At 31.7% G+C, this 21,922-nt stretch overlaps 2 protein-coding genes across 2 annotated transcripts; both read right to left on the reverse strand.

Moving 5' to 3' along the window:
* Positions 1 to 10,056: 10,056 nt before the first annotated feature.
* LOC122607835 (F-box protein At5g03100-like) lies at positions 10,057 to 12,280 on the reverse strand. The gene is made up of 2 exons (XM_043780890.1): positions 11,239 to 12,280; positions 10,057 to 10,435 (listed from the first exon to the last, which is right to left on the reverse strand). The coding sequence occupies exons 1-2, from the start codon at positions 12,211 to 12,213 to the stop codon at positions 10,277 to 10,279; spliced, it is 1,134 nt and encodes a 377-aa protein (XP_043636825.1). The 5' UTR covers positions 12,214 to 12,280; the 3' UTR covers positions 10,057 to 10,276.
* Positions 12,281 to 14,052: 1,772 nt separating this feature from the next.
* On the reverse strand, positions 14,053 to 21,307 carry LOC122607471 (queuine tRNA-ribosyltransferase catalytic subunit 1-like). The gene is made up of 15 exons (XM_043780446.1): positions 21,262 to 21,307; positions 20,779 to 20,872; positions 19,970 to 20,148; positions 19,223 to 19,273; positions 18,527 to 18,583; positions 18,115 to 18,235; positions 17,730 to 17,796; positions 17,595 to 17,636; positions 16,971 to 17,076; positions 16,359 to 16,469; positions 15,743 to 15,814; positions 15,198 to 15,299; positions 15,065 to 15,111; positions 14,760 to 14,787; positions 14,053 to 14,557 (listed from the first exon to the last, which is right to left on the reverse strand). The coding sequence occupies exons 1-15, from the start codon at positions 21,277 to 21,279 to the stop codon at positions 14,447 to 14,449; spliced, it is 1,206 nt and encodes a 401-aa protein (XP_043636381.1). The 5' UTR covers positions 21,280 to 21,307; the 3' UTR covers positions 14,053 to 14,446.
* Between the last annotated feature and the right edge of the window lie 615 nt (positions 21,308 to 21,922).

A 21,922-nucleotide genomic window follows, 5' to 3' on the forward strand; every position in this document is an offset into this window, starting at 1 on the left:
TATATTTATTATTGTTGTTTATTATAATTTAGTTTCGCTCATCGAATTACTTTAACCAAAATTTATTTCATACTCACAAATCATGTATAATACATATTCGAATTTTTTTGTAAATACAATCAATATAGCTACTTGTAACATCCCAATATTTTTAAGGTAAAGAAATTAATCTTTTTTTATAGTTTTGACACTAAAATAGTTTCCTAGTATTTTATTTTTGAACATGAAATTAATTTAATTGGAACTTTAACGGATAGCGGGTAAATATTACCCAAAAAAAAAGGGGCATGGCATCATAAGAAAGAGCCAGCTCATCATTCCCTCCCTTAGTCACACTCCACTAGTTTTTCTTCAAACTTCTTTTATCTTATTCTCTTAATTCTTTGCAAGTCAAATCCAATATTCAATCCAATTAAAGAATCTTACATCAAAAACAATAATAATAATCTTTCAATATCTCTTAAAATTTAAAGTGATGGTTTGGTTGTGTGTAATTGTGGGCCGAAATTCAAGAGAGAAAGGGGGAAAGAAGGATTTGTGACCTAAAGTCTTGAATTAGTTCCTTGAATCCTTGAGGTAATAACCATTTTAACCTAGTTTTGATTGTTTTGGGAAATTAGGGTTCTTGAAATACCCAAATTTGAGAGTTTTGCTAGAATTGAGTTTTTATGATCTTTTTCCCCCAATTTCTTGTATATAATAGTTTGTTATTGAGTTGCATTATGAATTTAATTAAGAATTTGAATGTTGACAATGAAACCTTAATAATGAAAGAATGATGATTTTACTAGTTGAAAAGAATGATGATGGAATTTATGAGTTGAACTCATTAAGTGAATTTTTGAATGAAATGCAACTCAATGGCAAAGTAAGATGATTTGGGTTAGGAATGCTGGTGTAATGTTGAAAGGCTAGGTTGAGTAGCCAAAATAGTGAATATTGTCTTATATGCGTATTGTGATAATTTGAATAGGTTAAAAGCTTGTTGTGCATTGCGGTTATTTGATTGTTGGTTGTCGCGAAGGAGGTGAGTAAATTTGCATACTCTTATATGTGCGTTGGGGCGATTACCATATAATGATGGATTCCGTGTGTGGTAATCAATTTGGGGTTAGGCCTAATTTTGAGGCCGGGGCCTAAGAACCCCATAGTTGTATTAAAATGAGGCCTAAGAACCTCTTGTGTATTGAGATGAGGCCTAAGAACCTCTTTGATTATTGTTTAGCGTATATGGATCCATGTATGTTTTGTTTGCGCAAAAGTGACTATGCAAGTAATGGTATGACGGTACCATTGGCTACATGGTATGACGATACCATTGGATACAAGTAAGCGAATGCTTAATGAATCAGGAGTCTTCTCTGGTTTTGTCTACGCCTGTGCTTGTTTCTGAATTTGGAAAGAAAGATTTTAATTTTGAAGATAATTATTTCAGTATGTTTTTATATGTGTGTGTGTGTTTATATCTAGCTATACAATATCTATACATACTTCTAATTAATAACAAATTTATTGTGGCAGCATCCGAACTATCACGCTTTCAAAAGGGACTAAAATTAGGAACCGATGAAAAAGCTGATATTAGCAAGTGTGAAAGTTTTAAGGAAATGTGAGTGTTATCATTATACATATATTCTGTTATATATATATATACTAGGTATTTTACCCGCACGATGTGCGGTTTTTTAATAACTTAGGTAAAAGAAAACATAAAGATAAAACATGAATCAATGTATAATCTCTTATATAAATAAAAGAGGATTGTTTCTAGAAGTTTTTTAAACAAAAATCTTATGTGTCAAGTTCATATTATTTCTTACAATCTCTTATATAAATAAAAGAGGATTGTTTCTAGAAGTTTTTTAAACAAAAATCTTATGTGTCAAGTTCATATTATTTCTTACAAGGGTTTTAAAAAATTATGACATCATAAATCATTTTGATTTTTCTTTTCTTTAGATTTTTGTAGAATTTGATTTAATTTGGAAACCAAATCTTCCTCCTACAAATTCCATGCCAAGATTTTCACTTATAGTTATTAACTATTATCATTATGCTAATATTATTATTAATTAGTAATATAAAGTTATAGTTTATTTTAACTTGTAACTTAATTATTATTATTTTTTAATTGTAGCTTAATTAAAGGAATATAATTATGAATTCGTGTGTATTTTATAAGATTTTTAGCTTTAATAATGATTTTTCTTTTTAAACAGTATTGTAATAATTTTCATAATTTTTTTTATTATTTCTTGAATTTGAAGGTATTGAGCGAATGAAAAGTTGATTGTATGATATCTATTAAAAACTTTAAATACATTAATATGTTTATAACTTTTTTTATCCCATTAATTCTTGTGTATTATTTTATCAGTTTCTCTCATATATGTGAAATATATCAATGCGAAACTACTTTATTGCACCGTGTTCAATTATTATTGCATTCTTTGATTAAGTATATATTTCATATATAAAGATTAAACAAATATGCAATTATTTCTTTACTAAGCATTATTGAATATTGACTAGCAAAAATTGTATTAAAATGTCCGGGTTGAACCCGGGTTATTTAGCTAGTAACGCATTAAAGTAAAAAAGTTGTAGTAGGACATGCATAAATCTCATGGGAAATATCATGATGTGAAAATAACGGATATGCAACAATGAAAAATATTATGGCACCATCGTACTTAACTCGACTACCACATTAATTTTGAAAAAATGATGTTCTTCCATTTAGGATATATTTTTCAGCCCAGTCAAAGATCGCAAAGATAGGGACAAAGTTAACACATATCTAAACATATAATATAATAGCAACCAAAAACATAACATAGTATAATTAACTTAACAAATGCATGAATTATTATAAAAATATATAATTATGGTCGGAACAAAAAAATATCTTAAATCACGTCTAAACTCCAAACTTGCCCCCATGTTGGTTTGTTTGAAAAGAAGTAAAAAACTAAACGAAAACTTGTTGTTTGTTTGCCGTTGATGAACGAATTCTCAAAAGCAAAAAATATTATCATTTAATTGGAAGAAAACATAAATTAACCCTTTGTGTTTATATTTCTTTTTGACATCACAAAATACAAAACTACAAACCGAATGATGAGATATAACATTTATATTAGGTTTACGTAAATCAATATATGATATAAATGATGTGAATTGTTTAGGATTGGAAACATATTTACCAAATTTATTTATTGAATCCGATGAATTATTTATTTTTTTAATTCAATATGGCATAGTATAAAAACTAAGATAAATATTATGAAAAGAAACTATATAAAAAGAAACTATAATCTTCAAATTTGTATATATTTTAAATAAATTACATATAATCTAACTATATCTTCAATTAGTTTCCGAAGTTTGACTATATATAATTTGATATTACTTTTGTCAAATATCTCTCCACATTATTAGATGGAATGGAGTCAATGGACGGTTTTTCTTTTTTAATATGTTTATTTTTTAATGTAGTCTATATAATTGTAATTTAATTTATAATATATTTAATCAAATAAATAAATTTAGTTTGGGAAGAAATAGAGGTTATAAGATAAATATTGTTATAAAAAGTATGAAGATGACACATAAGATTAAAGCTTATGTGGCAATGTTTTAAGATAGTTTTAGATTTAAGAGGCCTTAAAATCGCTCAGATTCTGTTTTAATAATTATATATATATATATATATATATATATATATATATTACTAGGTCTTTACCCCGTGCGTTGCGCGAAAATTTTAAAGTTGATTTGTGTTTCTTTTTAGATTGTATGGAAAAATAACGAATAAATCATTTTAAGTAAAATGAATTTAGAATATGGATGTTTTTATGCTTTAATCATATTCATTAAAATATAAACCAATAAATGACGAACATGGAATATAGAAAGCGACAAATACTACATATTTGCTAGATGTTCAACTCGATCTATCTATATGAGTATTTATGAACATTTTGATAGATGAATATGAGTTATCCATAGTTAACCTTAAATAATGTGTATCGACCGAATGATAAGAAAAAGATGTTATAAGTAACAGAATATGATTAATAAATTACCAATAGGTTCACCAATGACAACTTTTTTGTTGGTAATATTAGTAAAAATTTCAAACTTAAATCCATACAAAGGACCATTAAAGTTGTCGACAAGTTTGACAGTTGTCTTTGTAGTAAGAGTGAGTTTATATAAATATTCGGTGAGCTTATATTTCGAGTTGTTTAAACCAATAACTTAGAAACATAGTCAACCAAAACGGACTCAAATTTTCCTTTATTAGAATGACTTGATGATGCTTGCATCTTCTTTCCCTATTATGAAAAGAGAAAACCATATATTTTTCTCATGTCAATAAATACTCGTATAAATTAATAAAAAATTTAAAAATCTGGTTATCAATTCATAGATTAAAAGAATGACACATACATGTTCGTCAAGTATAAAGACTTCCAAAACTATGGAGGGGTTGTTTTTATCCATATCCAGGTTGGAGCGATATGTTAAGTACGCGTGCTTTTACTGAACATCTATTTCGATATTGATTGAGTTTCACATCATAAAAAAAACAAAAGTGTAGCCATTGCTGCATCACAACATATTTATATAACAATAAGTATATCATCGTTGTTTGAATAACAAAAGATGTTTTTTCATCATAAAAAGCTAAGTACGTACAATGTGAATCAATTAAAAACCAAGAAAATAAAGTGTAAAGAAGAACATCAAGATCATCTGACTTTATCACAATTCAGGCTGAACAAAGTGTCGTATATGGCATCCAATATAAAGGAGCCAAAACAACTAATGTCAATGAAGATATATTTGATATATTTGGGGTGAAAAAAATTAATAATTAATTAGTCCAAAAAAATTTAGATTTATGTTAAGTTAAATCAAAATAAGAACTCACATAACAATTAATTCCAACCGTGATATACTTGTAAGTAACAATTCCACAACAACTAATTCCAACCATGATATACTTGTAGAAAACAGCTAAAAATAATAATTAATCAATTTAAAAACTTAAAGATCTATGTTAAATCAAAATAATACGTCGAGTAAAGAAGAAATATGGAAGGAAAAGATAATCTTAAAAACTCTTAATCGATATATATATATATATATATATATATATATATATATATATATATATATATATATATATATATATATATATATATAGGATGAACATTGGTGTATTTTTTTGTAAATGATATCATATTCCTAATTATGAAGATTTAAATTCCATATATGTAATTTGAAAGATTGTATCTGATGAGTAAAGGAGATATATGGAATGAATATATACATGATATATATGAATATATTAGAATTATTTTATTTATATTAGTTTTTTATGATTATTATTATTGGTAGATTAAAATATATAATAATATATAATAACTGCCAAAAAAATAATCTAATAATGTGAAACAGATTTTTTGCAATGGAAACAAATTTTTTGCCCTGTTGTACTCGATAATTTTGTTTTAACCTTTTTTTTTTTAATATATAATCATACTTTTTATAATGTTAAGAACACCCATACATCTCTAATGAAAGAGCATGAAATTTTAAGAACACCCATACAGCTTTTATAATTTATCGATGTACGGTTTTTGAGATAAAAGATTTTGAATGAATTGGAGGAATAAATGATTTCTGGAGGAGAGAGGAATAAATGATTTATGGAGATTTGAGGAGAGAGAAAGGGTATTATAGTTATTTCAGGTAAATATATAATAGATAAGAGGGACATTTTGGGGAAGTACTTAAAATCAATATTGAAAATTTCAAGTTCAATGTTGAAAATCTAGGAGAAATCTGCTTTATAATATAGTATATATATATTTTATATATATTAAAATTTATATAATTAACTAAGCTTAATATAAATTTTAACCGTCATTACAAGTTAAACCATACAACTTAGTCCACATAAAAAAGTCTACTAGATTAAAAAAAAGGTTTTCAACCAATTTGCTATGAAAAATGGTAAGAGAACTACTCGAATCCTCTGCTAGCATTAGGTGTTGTTTCAATAGTATAATTTTGCATTCTTTTTTTTTAAATTTTTTTGAACAATAACTTTTGTTAATTTTATTGATGTAAAATTTATTGTTGTTTTTAAAGATTTGGGTATATAATACAATTTTTTGCGCTTAGTGTACGGGCCTGATTTTTATGCTCGGTCTGGATACATAAATTTTCATAGACGGCCCTGGTGCTATTCAATTAGTGTTGCCGAGACGGTGAGATGAAGTCTTGGGTTTTGATCCGTCTTTGAGGTTAATTTTGTTCATCTTATTTTACTTGTAGTAGCACAACTTCCATGGGGTCAACTATCTGACAAGTGGCTTACTCTATCTTCTTCTTGATGCATGATCATGCTTTCCACGCATGTGACCTGGCCGGATGTGAACTTTACCACAAAGTAGGGTTGGAATTACATTCCAAGTGACCATGGCCGCATCACTAGCATTATGTTACATCAATCATGCATCCCTATTTTCAACTTTCAAGACTAAGATACGGCATCAATGGATTAGAGGTTATGAACTAAATTTCTACTCGTAGTAATCCCATTACCAGAGGCGGCGTCAAGATTTTAAGCAAGGGTGGCCAAAATTAGTAACGATAAACATTTACTAGAGGTCACTCACGCATGAGCTTCACAAAAGATGATGGGCTAAAATTTTTTAATTTTTAGTTCTTTAAAGATTTATAGTTTAATTCAATATAATAAAGCTTCCCAAATAATAATTGGATAATTACTTTAAAACTACACATTCAGCAAGTCCATAAAATACATATTTTTATCAAAAAAATTGAGCTTTAAAATCAAGTTATTACTCTTAAGCAACTACTTTGACTCAGCATAATCATTAAAACTTATAGTTATGGTAAAATTTTAGGGTACCTTTAACTAATTTGTCTTTGTGAACATCAAAGGTATTTTACTATTTGAGTCAAGTAAAATTTGAGGTCACCTATTAATAAATCACTCCTTGTATTGTAACTTAAGTAATAATGGCATTTAAAGAAGCAAAATCTACTTCATATTTTGTGTCACTATCTAGTATGGGTGTATACAAGGCACCTCTACATGTCTGGTATGGTTGTATGGTTGTATATGTTGAGGTTTGTAGTTACTTACTGTTTTGTTTAGGTCGAATTTGATTTTGTTAAACTTAATGTTTTTGTTAGCCGAGGCTTTTATATGGTTGTCTAAGTTCTAACCATTTTTTGTTCAAGAAAGAAATTTAACACAAGAACCAATTCATCTTTATGTTTTGAGATTTACAGTTCGAGTAGATGGGAGGACAAGGCTAACAGGGCCGTCCCTGAAGATTCATAGATAGGTATTGGCCGAGCGTCAAAAAAAGGGCCCATAGGCTAAGCGCAACAAATTTTATTATATCTATGGTTAATTGTATAAAATATTAAACCTTTTTCTTATAACAATTAATAACTAATAAAGTTATACATTAATAAGGTTAATTAATTATTATCTCCATAAAATACGAATATTACCTGCAACTTAAAACAAAATAGGGACAAAAAGACAATTTGTGTGATGATCAGATGATGTGATCACTTTGACAGAGGCATAGAGCACCGCTTGACTGATTGAAAATTGTCGGATTGAGTTGACTGCGTAGGTTTTTTTTAATTTATAAAGCCGGTATAAATTTTAATTATATATATATAATATAAAAAATAAATAAATCAGGCCCCTTAAAAAACCGGGCCTCGGCCCGTCGCCCACTTTGCCCCCCTTGTAGACCGGCCCTGAAGGCTAAAGTGGATCGACATGATGTATTAATCGGTATTATCTAATTATTTTTTTGGTTTCTACTATTGTTAGACCCCTCCTTATAGGTGTGTCTTCGGTGTCCGCCGCGCGGCACCGGGAGGACGCTAGTAGCACAGGTTCGTCTTCCCCCGCGTCCTTTTGGTTTCTTCCGTTTTTAGACGAGCGGCTTGAGTGGTTGTGGGTCCCGATCTCGAATTTGTTAGCTTTTAAAATTAAAAAAAAAGTGAAGGTGTGTGTGATGTGTGTGTAGTATATATACATATGTATATATATTGTATTCTTGAAGAAGATGAAAAGTGCAGGTGTGTTAGCTTTTAATTTTAGTTTTAACCGAACTTTTTTCGCATTTACGATTTAACCCCTGGACGTTTTGTGCATTTACGAAATATATATTGTACTTTGAAAAGTTCTACTTCTAACCCCCAAAACTTGTATATAGATTTTTATTAAAATGGTTTTAAATTAATCTATTTTTTAAGTTAGTTTAACATTGTATATAAAAAATAAAAAGAGATAAAATAAAGAATGAATAGTGGATGAAGTGGGGAAGAAGTGGTAGTATAAGGAGGTAGGTGTTCTTGGGGTATTCTAGGAGAGAGAAAGCTGATGAATAGTGGAAAAAGTGGGTAAAAAGTGAGGAAGAAGTAGCTCATATAAGGAGAGGCCTTATTGATTATACTTAATTCCATACAAGAAAGGGCTAAAGCATTAGGAGTCGTGCACTACATTATACATGTTATGGCTGAGCTTAAGAAGCTATGCAGGAGTCCTTGGATACACCAGAAACACGGCGTTTAGCCCATGATTCACACGAGACTCAAAGTGGCCAACCCTCTAATGCAATACAGTTATAGAGGCTCCTGTTCTTGACTCTGGACAGTGTCCATTTTGAGCAATAATATTAGAAAACTTGATATTGAACTTGTATGAAAACTTCATGTTATGTTTTGGCATATTTTTCTTTTTGTGTGCAGCTATGCAAAAAGTCAAGAGTTCTCTAAGTTCATATTTGCTTGAAAGGTTGATCGATGTAAGTTAGGGTGTGATAACTACTATTAGAATCAGTTAATAAAGCCTTTGCCACATGCAATTGCCTTGGTGAATCTGAAGGAACTATTAACCGGAGCTCATACGCATTTTACAACATTGGTGTAAGATCATGGAAACTAGAACTTTTACACTTAAAATTTCAAAGCATTAACCGGTAGAACTCTATTTGATTATCAAGTGATATTTGTTCAACTCCAGCGCCCCACATTTTCAAACATTGGTGTAAGATCATAGATACTAGAACTTTTACACTTAAAAGTTCAAAGTTATAGTACCCCGTTCCTTTTGAAGTAGATCCGCCCCTGATCTTGGGAAGCCAGACCCATCGTCGCCATCCACCAGCAATTCGAAATTTTGATGTTAATTGGTTTGGCATTGCCGCCAGCTAGGAGATCACAACCATTGAGATCAGATGACCATACCATTCTATTCAATAGGTTGCCAATTGAAATTGCCATTGACACATTTCCTCAATTTACAGTTTTACACATTCTTAAATACAGTAGTAATTTTTGTTTTGTACAGTCATTTTCTAAAGTAAAGAAGCTTGAGGTAGTTTGTGTTAGAAGGGAAAAGTATCTGTGTGTGTATGTAACTTGTGACCAGCTACTATTGTATGAAAGAAACTTTAGTCGGGTTCATTGTATGTAAGTAACCTGTTAAAACTGAACGAATCGTGTAAGAAATCAACGTGGCACTACCAGGCATCTTATACATGGCCCAATGAGAGAATCCACATCAGCTTGTTTACACGATTCATTCAGTTTAAACAGGTTACTTAGATACAATGAACCCGACTAAAGTTTCTTTCATACAATAGTAGCTGATCACAAGTTACATACACACACAGACAGACTTTTCCCAGTGTTAGAACGGACAAACTTGCATCTCCTGTGTCGAGGATCAAGAAGAGACTCGCATGTGCACAATCCGGTAGTAATTTCTAATTTACTTTTACCATCATTATAACTCAATTTTCTAACAACGGCATTCAGTGGCGCCTTCCTAAATACTGTAACAAAACCAGTAATAAAGAAAAATGGTGAAGTGGACAAAGCTAAAAGGGTTCAAATATAGCATAAGAAGTGAAGAGTATATCAGGTTATGGAAGTGGAATCTGATAACGAAAAGCTAATAAAATAAATGACACAAACAAAGAACATAACATAGATAATTAAAAAAATATCAAACATCTACACATAGTTTGGAATCTGCTAAATAAAATGCCCAAGGAATTAACCAGAATTCAAAGTGCCATGTCTAGTTTAGAGAACAGTTCAAAGTGCTTTTAATCAATTGACCTCGTCGTCTCCAGGACCAACTATCAAGCATTAGTTTCTCAAAATCTAAATTTTCAACCGAATCACTAACACTTTACTATGAGTCACTAACAGATGAGTCGTCATCAGATGAGTCGCTATCAAAGCAATCATCTACCTCCGTCGAATCATCACTGTCATAAACAGGATGAGAAACTTTTACAACCTTCAAGTTATATGGAAAAATGAGACCTTTAGCTCGCAAACGACGGAAAGCCTGCCAATTAATGAAAATATCACTGAGAACGTTTTAAGAACAGTAATAAGAGCCGTATGATCCTATATTAATTAAAAAGGGAATGGCAAGATGACTTTTCGATAACATGCTAGAAATGGGTTCTGGTTGGACCGGTCATTTTTCAGAACGGGTTAGGTTGACACACACTTTTTTTTTTCTCTAATAAAATAAACTATTAACATATTAATTATAATTACAAATACATTCATACTCTAAACCTATATAGACGCCAAAGAGTAAAAGAAGAAACAAAGACATTTATACTCTATACAAGGACGCCTGCACGAAGCCATACAGTTTTCTTAGTGGGGTGAACGTACATTTACAACACTTGATTGGACACAATTACAAGAACAGAATATATAGGAAATTAAGAATTATTCACATCCTTTTAAAATAAAGTTAAAATATCGAGAACAAAATTACATAAAAAAAGGGTATCCATTAAGTTTCTACAAGCTACACAATAAAAATTCAAAACATCACCCAGAGGACCGACAACAAAAAGTATACATATGTAATCATTCTTTGCAACCTTAAGAACCCAACAGCGTACAAAGCTACACCAAGTACCAACAAAGAAAATGAAATCAGCTGATTATTGAGATTAGCGTGAATTATCTCTTGCTTAAAGTAGTTAATTATCTTATTCGTTAAGTCGATATGTATTATTAGGCTTCAATCAAGTATACATGAAACAAGTTAAGCACAATACATGAAACAAGTTAAGCACAATAATCTTTACAAAAAACACATATGGCAGAAAGAAAACAAGAAGTTACCGGCAAACAAGCTTCCCCAATTATAACCTCTTCGACATGGTAAAGACCGAGTATAATCATGATAAGCATCTCTTCTTTCTCTTCTTTACTTGTCGTCTCATCATGAGCCCACTTGCTAAAATCTAATTCAGCTTTGTCTAAACAAGACACATCTTGCAAATAAATCTTAGATACCAACATACCCTTAATTGCTAGCGTTTCAATATACGGAGCATTGATTTTAATTATATTGTCAAGAACTCCCTGATCTTGACGATTGTATCCATGGAACTCCAAATTCTTAACACTTATGGAAGTTATATCAAGACACGAAAAACCATAACAATCGGACAAGCTCAACGTCTCCAATAAAGGACACCCGGATTGAATCTTTGCAATCATACGTTCGCCTAATAACCCATTTATTATACTTAAATACGTAAGGTTAGTCCAAGAAATCCGCCCCGTAGGTTTTAATATGCAACCGTCTAAACTGAGATGGGTAAAATGGGAATTAATGAAAAACGAGTCGTCTTTCAACATATACTGACCTAATATATCATCAGCACCTAAATAAAATTCAAGTGACTGGACCTTACTATTAATAACGAAACGAATCCAATTATCGACATGAGGTTCAAACTGATGATCGTAAGTGGCACAAATACAGAATTTATTTAGATTCTTGAATTCGGGATGACTACGACGATTTAGGGTTTGGTTAACAAAAGTATAGAAATCGGGTAACCTATGTTTCATATCAAAATCTTGAAAAGATAGACAAGGAACTGACGGCCAAAGATTTTGCCATCGTTTCGAAAGAGTACCTGTTCTGATTGCGTCTTTTGTTAAGGGTAATTTAGATAAGATTTCATCGATTATCAAACGATCTGGTAATGAGCTAATTCTGTCATCTTCTTCTTCTTTTGGGTCGGATGGTTGTTGGGTTTTGATCCGTTTTGGAAATGGATCTTCTTTTTTTTCTTGAACTTCCATGGGAACAAAAAAGGAAAAATATGACAAGATGTTGAAAGGGGGAGTTTTGAGGGTACGGATAACACTGGGGGCGGTTGAAATTGGTTTTGTATAAAAGAGAAAAATAATATCGTATCTTCTTTTTCCCTAAAATTTGTTTTTTTGGGGGGAATTAATGGCGGTTTTATGAATTTGGGAGGGCGGGAACAAAACATTTTACCTTAAAAACAATTAAAAACTAGCACATTCAAATAACATTTGTCGAATAAAAGTTTTAGATCAGCTAATCTAAAATATTTTAATTAACGACAGAAAAACAACAATGAAAATTACGATAAAAGCATGTAAAGAAATTTTTTTAGCAAGACTAATAAGTCATTTTTAGTAATGTCAACTAAACCATTTCAATTAAAAAGCTCTGATACCTATAAATCTGTATTAAAATTACATTTTTTTAATTTATTAAAACGGCGTGTTAGTTGTTTAGTAGTTTGAACTCTAACAGTAACATCCAAGCGGATAGTTTGATAGAGGTTGAAACCCGAAGGCACCCCTGGAGACCAAGGATGTGGTAACACTCTCCGTAGGCGTCTGAAAAGGTAAATGTTTGAGACCATGAGAAATTGAAATGTGATCCCTGATTTACAAGCCAGTATCCTCACCCTCAAAATCCTTAAAAAAGGCCTCAGATGGTCACTTGATCTAAAACAAAGTGGTTATTAAAATTACATCTTAATAACAACAAAATATGTCCCTAACAACATCAAAGAAAATATTGAAAATAACTTTGGAAACAAGTAAAGATAATTTTTTTTCTTTCACTACTAAATATTTACATGTAATATAAATAATAAACCTACTGTTTTCATAGCTTTCCTTATATTTAAACTCAAAAATCAATGTTTAACAATAGAAATGAAGTTGTTACAATACTACTATACTAGTGATTTATATGAAATTTAAGTTCTCATTCTTGTATTAATAGGTTTGTCATTCTGTGTATTAAAAACTAGCAAATCCTCTAAATATCTGTAAATACTTTCTAAAATTTCAATGAAGTAGGTTTTTTTATAAACTTTTGGGTTGGGTTCATTCTTAGTTTGGGCCTGCAAGCTAAATACATATACTATTGAAATAGGTATGTTGGGCTAATTGGTACGCTGTATCCGTCAGCGTTATACAAGTACGTTTAATTGTACATAATGAGTATTTGATGGGTTATGGAATGTGCAGGTACATATTTCAAACATTTCAACGTGAACCTCAAAAGTACGAGCGTTTGAGAGCAAATAATATTGCTACACAGAACACACGTTACTTTTCAACATTATTGCAAGTACTTAAAATAAGTATGTTTTACTTATTTCTTTTTCAAAACCAACTTCAGATATCCGGTCCAAAGAATGACATTTATTTTAAATGTAAACCATGACTACGATGGTTAAATGATCCTACAGCAAATTTGAAGAGAAAAATTATGTTTTTACCGTGATATTTATTTAAACGTACACATTGAATCCCAAGATTGTGAGCGCGACTAATTTGGGCTGTGTGTATTTTTTTATTTTTTATTTTTTGAAATAAAATTGGGCCGTGTGTATGATTTGTCATTTGTCCATATAATAAATTAAGATCCAAGATATTTTCTTTTCTTGATACATGTTAATTAACTTAGATATCCTTATATTATATATATGACAAAAATAGTGATATTTTTGTTCTGTACTTTGACGATTAATTATATGAAAATTTAATATTTAACCATCCTCTATATATACATAGTGAGATTGCTATCTTTGTTAGTTTCATTATAAGACCATATTAACCACTAACCACAGCACGAATGAATTAACAAAGATCTTTGCAAACCCGGAAATAAAAAATATTGAACTTTGATAAGTTACATTCTCACCATAGGAGCAGCAGCCCAAAATTCCAAAGGAAGGGGTATACAATAGATGTAATCATGTAAACCAAAGCAACATTAGTATACTTCTCTTACGAAAGTAGAAAGCTAAATTTCTGTTAGGAAAGCTACCCACGGCAATCACCATGTGTACATGCTTTAATCTAATGTTATAGCTATTTGATATTGGGCCGAGTGATCGTTACTAAAAATCTATGTTACTTGTGAAATCTAAGAGGCAGCATATACACTACAAAATTATGCCGCCTATGTTAAAAGTCTAATGACTCGCCAATACATTTGGACCTAAAGATCAAGATCCATCACTAATCTCCAAATTTATCCGCTTCATGTATTTACGGCAATCTTAGAAGTTAATGGGATCAAACACGAGGATATGTCTATACCCGCAACCTCCATTGCGTTGCACACCCATTCTGGAACATCACCTTCTGGAAACTACAAAAACCAGAAATTAACAAATGGTTTAGTATTTTCTTATTATGACAACGTAGAAGATCTAGGAAATGGTATCCTAAAAGGGAACACTCAAACTTTCATGTGACATCTAAGCTAGAACTTTTACAATCTTGTAAATTTTCAGGAACCACGTTTTACTATCTGAAAATGATGTTGATAATCTTACGAACAAAACACATACCATTTTGCCCAAGAAGTTGCACACAAATCTGCAAACAGAAACATTCATAGCACATAAGAACTTGTTCTCAAAACAGAAAAGATCACTACCCTGTTACATGAAAATTGCAATGCTTGACACTGCCCGTAGTTTTTTAAATAATATTTGATTGTTTAATAAATCATAATCATAATTTAGTTTTATGGGGCAAACTTTGTCAAAATTTAATGCAGTATTCTAAATAAAATTTGAGACAATTTTCATGTGTCGGAAGAAGTACAAACTAAGGATAGGTAATAGCAGATAAAGTTTGAAGCCAAACATACTCTGGAAATTTTCCTTCTATAATTGACGAATGAAGATTTCTACTAAGCTGCAAATGCAAAATATTTCAATGCTTATATTTAACAAGTAATGTAACATAAGAAAAATATATAAACCATTGGGAGTTTATTTTACCTGCAACATATAGTATAGATTGTGATACGATAGAAGTTGAGAACCCATAGCATCTTTAGTAACAAGACAATGAAGATAGGCCCTTGTGTAGTTTTTGCAGACCTGCATTATGAGAAACAAAAATATAATGGGAGAGTGTATATAACGGCTTTGAACGTAATCAAATCAGAACTGGTAGTTTATAACAGGGGTAGACACAGGTCGGGATCAGCTGATCTGGCAACACCTTTTTGTCTCTTTTTTTTCTTAAATTGTAACAAAAAGTGATATATCCAATTATTATTAAAAATCTATATAAACAGAATACTTGAGTTTTTGAATAGAGCAGCTTAGAACAATTTTAAGCATTTAAATACACCCTGGGTGGCTTTGATCCAGTGGACCCACCCATTTCAAGTTTCATTGTATTTGAAGTTTACGCATTAATGCTTAAGTAAAATGAACCATATCAACCCACTACTAGATAAACAGGCTTAAGCTGTGACCTTTAGAATGTATTCACAAGTTGCATGCATACAAAAGAAATGATAAACAAAACAACATACCATACACTTGCATGTTGAGTCAATCGGCCGGGTATCATCAGCCATTGACTGGTGTTTTAATTTTAGAACTCCCTGAAATCAAGATTCCCGAATTTGATCAGAACAAGACCTTTCCAAAAGTCTTATGGATCTATTAAGGACAACATACAGCTTTTAGGTGCACAGAATCAAAGCCATATTAAGTTAACTAGTGTTCCTGAAAATGATATGCAGGACAAAGGCACAAACACTAACGAACTTCCAATAGCAAAGAAACAAAATCCTCTTTTCTTAGAAAAAATAATTCTTCTTTTCGTCAAGTGACTGCACCAATTTTCATCTGTGATGTCTAAAGTCTAAACAAAAAATTAGACCCTCACTTATTTGCAAAGAAACTATTTAGAATCAACCGTATAGTAATAGTAAAAATTACAAAAAGGCAGCTAACACTTTGATCCAGAAATCTCTTTTATATTGTCATATCGAAAGGTATTCTAGATAGTTGACGAAAAGGCAAACATATTCATAGAACAGTGTGCACAGGTACATTACATTTTTCTTTTATTTTATGAATGAAAGAGCAATTTTGAACAATGAAGTATCCAATAAATGAACTTTTTGTTGAGCAATATCATACCTCGGGCACCAGAGCAGTGCCAAATCGAGCTGTACGTGTAGGATAGACACAATCATACATGTCAGCACCTAAAGCACTGCAAACTACAATATCAAGTGGATAGCCAACACCCTGTGAAGATACAGTCACACGACAATATTATGATACACCAAACATGCAAGGAGGACAATATAAGAACTGAAGGTACAAACTGTGCCGGTTGGGTAAGAGGTACGGGTGAAAACTGGTATAACTATGGTAAAGATTGAAATGGGCCAAGTCAGGTTGACTCGATAAATTTTTATTTCCCAAAATATTAAAAATATTATGTAGTGCCAAATATGATCCGAAACATATATTATATCAATAATAACTAGACTCATTCAATACAATGATTAACAAGGTTTTTTGCATTGAATATAAAGTTTAGGTGATGTATGACACCGATTTCTTGATAAGCATTTCTTTTTTAAGCTCCTCAGCCCGTTACGGAAAAAACATAAATTCCAAAATTACCAACACCACAAAAAAACGGATATAACACCCAAGAGAAAAAATCTCTCTGCCGGAATCACAGAAACCAACCCAAGGTTAAACTCTCATAAATGATAGACAAGTAAATTAATAAAGTACCATAACATAACGGGGTTTGCTTTCAGGAAGTGAAGCCGTGCATTGCGCAACAACACGCCAAAAGGAATCTTTATCTTCACCGCCTGCAAGGCCACCAATAGCATAGCTGTTGCACAAGTAAAGTAAGTTTCAAGTCAATAACTCTGAAACATCAAAAAATTGAAGTGAGATAATGGGCAAGGCTAGCAATGGGTCAAAACGGTTGCATTGTTGTAATGGCTGGTGGGTTTAGTTTGACATGGACACTCATCCAGATTTCTTGTTTTATTTTGTAAATGTTATAATAGATCATACTAACACTAATTACATGGATAAAAAAAAGATTCACGAAATTTTAAGCATTAAAGTTTGACTAGGGGAATTCCAGTTTGACTTGTTTCCTCTAATCTATTTTACCCTTTTAACCAGTCAGAGATCAAAGCAGCCCAGATCAACCCATTGATAGCTACCTCTACAAATAGTATTTATAATAAGCTCATCATCATGAGCGTTACAGTGAAGTACTATTTGGTCAAAATTCATAGTACGTTGTACAAAATAATATGTTTATTAGAAGCTTTCCCAAAATTATATGGAAAATCTATAGACAAAGCTGAAGTAAACTTATGTGAGTTCTTTACATACCCAGGTAAATTCCTTTCCACCAATCCTTGAACACATATATCCCTGATAAGAATACGTTAGATATACGGTCACCTAATATAGATGGCGATTACATGTATGAAGATGGATTGCACTGGAATTCTAATTATTAATCACCTTAATACTGGATCTAAACCACCCTGTACAATTCCAAACAAATTCTGTTCTTTTGGTCTCTTATGAGCTGCATATTGACAGCATTAGAATTTAAATCAAATCTCAGAGGAAAATATGATATCATAAACAATAGCAATAGAAAGACGTTCAACTGCCTTCAGCCTATTCAATATGTTGCCCGTTTAGCTAACAGATAAACAATAACTCATTTTCAACAAAACCGACACCGCAAACAAATTAGGAAAAGGACTTAAACACAAGAGATGCTACATTCTTCTAGTGTGTTTACTACTAATTCACCTAGCCATGTAGGCAATTACTACATGGTGTCCTGTGAAATAACTTTATTTTAGTCTGCTAAAAAAAATCACTTTGGAATCTGTACCTGCTATGCATCTGTCGATCCAGCGCAAAGTGCGATACATAGCTTCTTCAATACGAGGACCTGTAATAGTGGTTTTCACTACATCATCAAGGGCCATAATAATGTCTGCTCCAATTCTGTTCTATTGAAGTAGATAGACATACAATACACCATAAAAGATGAAGGTCAAGTTACGATATAACTGCAGACAAAGTATCCTGTATCCAAAAGCATATTGAAACTACGAACATAATGTAATTTCCTAACTGCCCACAAAGTACATTATTAAAAATTTAGGATCAATGAATCATCAACAAACAGAAACATTAAGATCTATAATCACACAAGCATTATTGAATGAGGATATATGTGACTAAGCAGCATAACTATGAGCTTCTCTGTATTAAAACACCCAATATAAATAAATACTCACTTGAATTTGGATTGATTCTTCGGGTGTAAGGAGCATCGGTTTTCCATCAACTGGTGACTGCAGAATCAATATCAAATACTACTTGTTATTGACGAATAATCTACAATAGGAAACAAACAAGCCTGGTACATTCTGTAAAATTCTTATATGTGCATAATGTTTCATTAGTTTCCTCGCTTGGCTTGCTATTGATCATAATAAATCAGTGTCCGAGGATGGTGATTATGATCGCGTTGTTAAGTTCAAAAAAATTATATGTATTTGAAGTTGGAAATGTAGATGTTATATTAGTTGGAGTTTCTAACACCTTAAAATGTATATTTGTTAACTATATAAATTATAAAAAAGGTACTAATGAAAATGAAATGGTTACCAAAATCATTATACACTGAAGAGAAGAGCTTAATGAAGGGCTAAAAGCCCATTCAACTGTCACTAATGTTGATAAGACTACTAGAAAAGATGTCTTCAAAAAAGATATGTTAGCTTAATAAGCATCGTAAGTACTTCTCGACGTGTCTTCACAAAAGCCAATAAAATAGAAGTTCTTTTCAATACGTTGTAGGACAAGTGTAAGTTTTCCTTTCATGGACTTGCAGTATGTGTCAATCAGTCTTAAGTTGATAAGCATCGTACTTAATAATTCTTCAGGGTGTGTGTGTGTGTGTGTGTGTGAGAGAGAGAGAGAGAGAGAACCTGAAACGTGACACCTTCTTCAGTAATATCAGCTAGATGCAACAAGGAGACCTAACAAAATTTCAAATTCTGTTGACATCCAACCATCCAAAAGATGCAAGTAATAATATACCACATTAGACATATACGTAAACATGTCATCGCATCGATTATCAAAGAAGAGCAAGAGAGACACTAAGGCTAAAACAAATTACAGCAGGTGTAACTGCACAATCTTTCACTATAATTAACTAGCCCAGCACAGAGTTCCAAAGCACAAGAGTACATAACTGTGTAAAAGATTATTGTAATCTTGCAGGGTACATAACTACAATTGAAAAAGGTGTTGTTGCACTGGACTTACTTTGTATTGCACAATATAAGATTATTACACTTGAAATTGATTTTGTTGGTGACCGTTTCCCCCCATCCTTGCTTACAGATTTGCCCTACACAACACCTCAACACAAGAATCTTTTCTATGATTCTCACAGATCAAATTTCTCTAACGTCAAAGTACATAGTCTTAGTTAGTTAGTTTCCTAGTTGGATTAATCTAAAACCACCAATCATTGACTATGACATGCAAATCAGAAAAGCAGCTCGGTCAGCCCAGGTTTAATTTAGTAAATTCAAAATAATCCAAATAAAGATACAAGTCAAAGATTTACAACCAGCATTTTCAGATTTAATGTAACTAATGCTAATTAAGACAATGCAGTTGACCTGAGAACAATTTAACTGAGACACAAATATCGAAAAAATTACCATTTGGAAACCACCAGAGTCGGTGAGAAGTGCCCTTGGCCAGTTCATAAACTTGTGAAGTCCTCCTAATTCATCTATTAGCTCAGATGTTGGACGTAGAGCCAAATGATACGTATTTCCAAGTATAATTTGGCACCCGATTTCCTCAAGCTGAGGCGTAGTCAAACCTTTTATTGTCCCTATCATACACACATAATTCTATTCTATCAGTATAAACATAAAATACAATAAAACAACATAGACTGCGAAGTATTTACAATTGTTAAAGTTTGCCGATATTGAAACTCTTAAAAATGTAATGTGTACTTGTTGGTAGTTAGATTGGACAACATAATATGGTAAGTTAATAAGCCCAACTACCATAACCAAAGGGACATCAACGTTACGTTATACGAGGTGACCCATCAACCAAGAGGCTGGTCGTTGGATTTAGTCGTATGGTGGACAAATTGTAAAGATGTGCAGATGACTGTCAATAATTGCCTTCCATAAAATTTAAGAATTTTCTAACCATAACCCTTTAGTGAGTTATTCTATCGTTAATACATTCAAATATGTATTGATGTATTGGACATTCTACAATGAGTGCCCCAAAAAAAATACGGATAATAGTTTTATTCATGACTGGATTTATTGACCATTTAAAAAAAAGGCATAACGCTCGCTTTCCCTAACTTTGGCAACATAAAAATTTAGTTGAAAAAATGACATTGAGACGATTATGAACAATAATGGAAAACATTTAGGGTACAAATGCCACACTTATAAATAGAAAACAACATCACATGGACAAAACTTATAAACCTAACCTTGTGTTCCGACAGGCATAAATAAAGGCGTCTCGCAAACAAAGTGAGGGAGCGTAAGCCGGGCTGCACGAGCACGATTGAACCTCCCAAGTATCTATCAAAGAAAAACCCACAATATTTTAATTAATTCTTAAAGTTAACCAGCATTCAGATATCAATACAACTGAACTGATAAGATATAAATAAACATTATATATTATACAATCAAAAACTAAGCATAAATGAAAATATAAATAAACATTATATATTATACAATCAAAAACTAAGCATAAATGAAAATGATAAGTCCTCCTAAAACTATAAGAAGGTGACACGTGTTATCCACTAATTCTCTTTCCTAATCTTGCTCGCTGATTAGAAGGATTGTTAGGTTGTTAGTTTATGAGGATTATATGTACATATCTATGAAAAAAACTTTATCAGTCAATTTTTTTTTTTTATCTTTATTACAAAATAAAATAAAAAGTAATTAAAATTTAATACCTCAAATCGAAGAGCCATCGTCAAATAGCAGAATTGTAGAGAATGATGGAGGCGCCGGCAAATCAAAAACATGTGGTTTATATACTCTCTGTATCCTGTCCTAGGTCGAGACAGAAAATTTTCAAACTAGTCCTTCTACTTTTGTTTTTCCTACTTTTCTGTAACTAAAATAAATGATGACTAGGCAACGAATATCGGTAACAATTACTGAATCAGGATTCAAAGTGACTTGTAGAACGAAAATTTTGTTATTGACCTTGTATCGACGTAAGATAACGATAAAGTCAAGTTTGTGAAGTTTCATTTTTCTTTTTTTTCTTTGCAAATTTTAATGATTTTTAGTTTTTTAATGCTTTTTAGGGGTTTCTTTTGGCACTTTTTGGTAGTTTCAAATTCTCATTTAGTTACATAGAAAGGTATTTGCGTGATGCTTCGGTGGTGTGCGGTAGTGGAGGCGGAGCCGCGGAGGTAACGGTGGCGATGTAATGGCGGGAGTGGCGACGGGTGGTGGCGCGCGGCGGTGGCGGCGAGACGTGTAGGTTATTGATGTAATATGATTTAGATATATTGTACATCATGTATCAGCATTTGTATATTGTTGAAAGTTGAAAGGGATTATTACCTGAGAGTGTAACTAACTATCGTCAAATGTTAATGTTAT

The sequence above is a fragment of the Erigeron canadensis genome, chromosome 7, assembly GCF_010389155.1.
Source record: "Erigeron canadensis isolate Cc75 chromosome 7, C_canadensis_v1, whole genome shotgun sequence".
In the NCBI taxonomy this organism is placed as follows: domain Eukaryota; kingdom Viridiplantae; phylum Streptophyta; class Magnoliopsida; order Asterales; family Asteraceae; genus Erigeron; species Erigeron canadensis.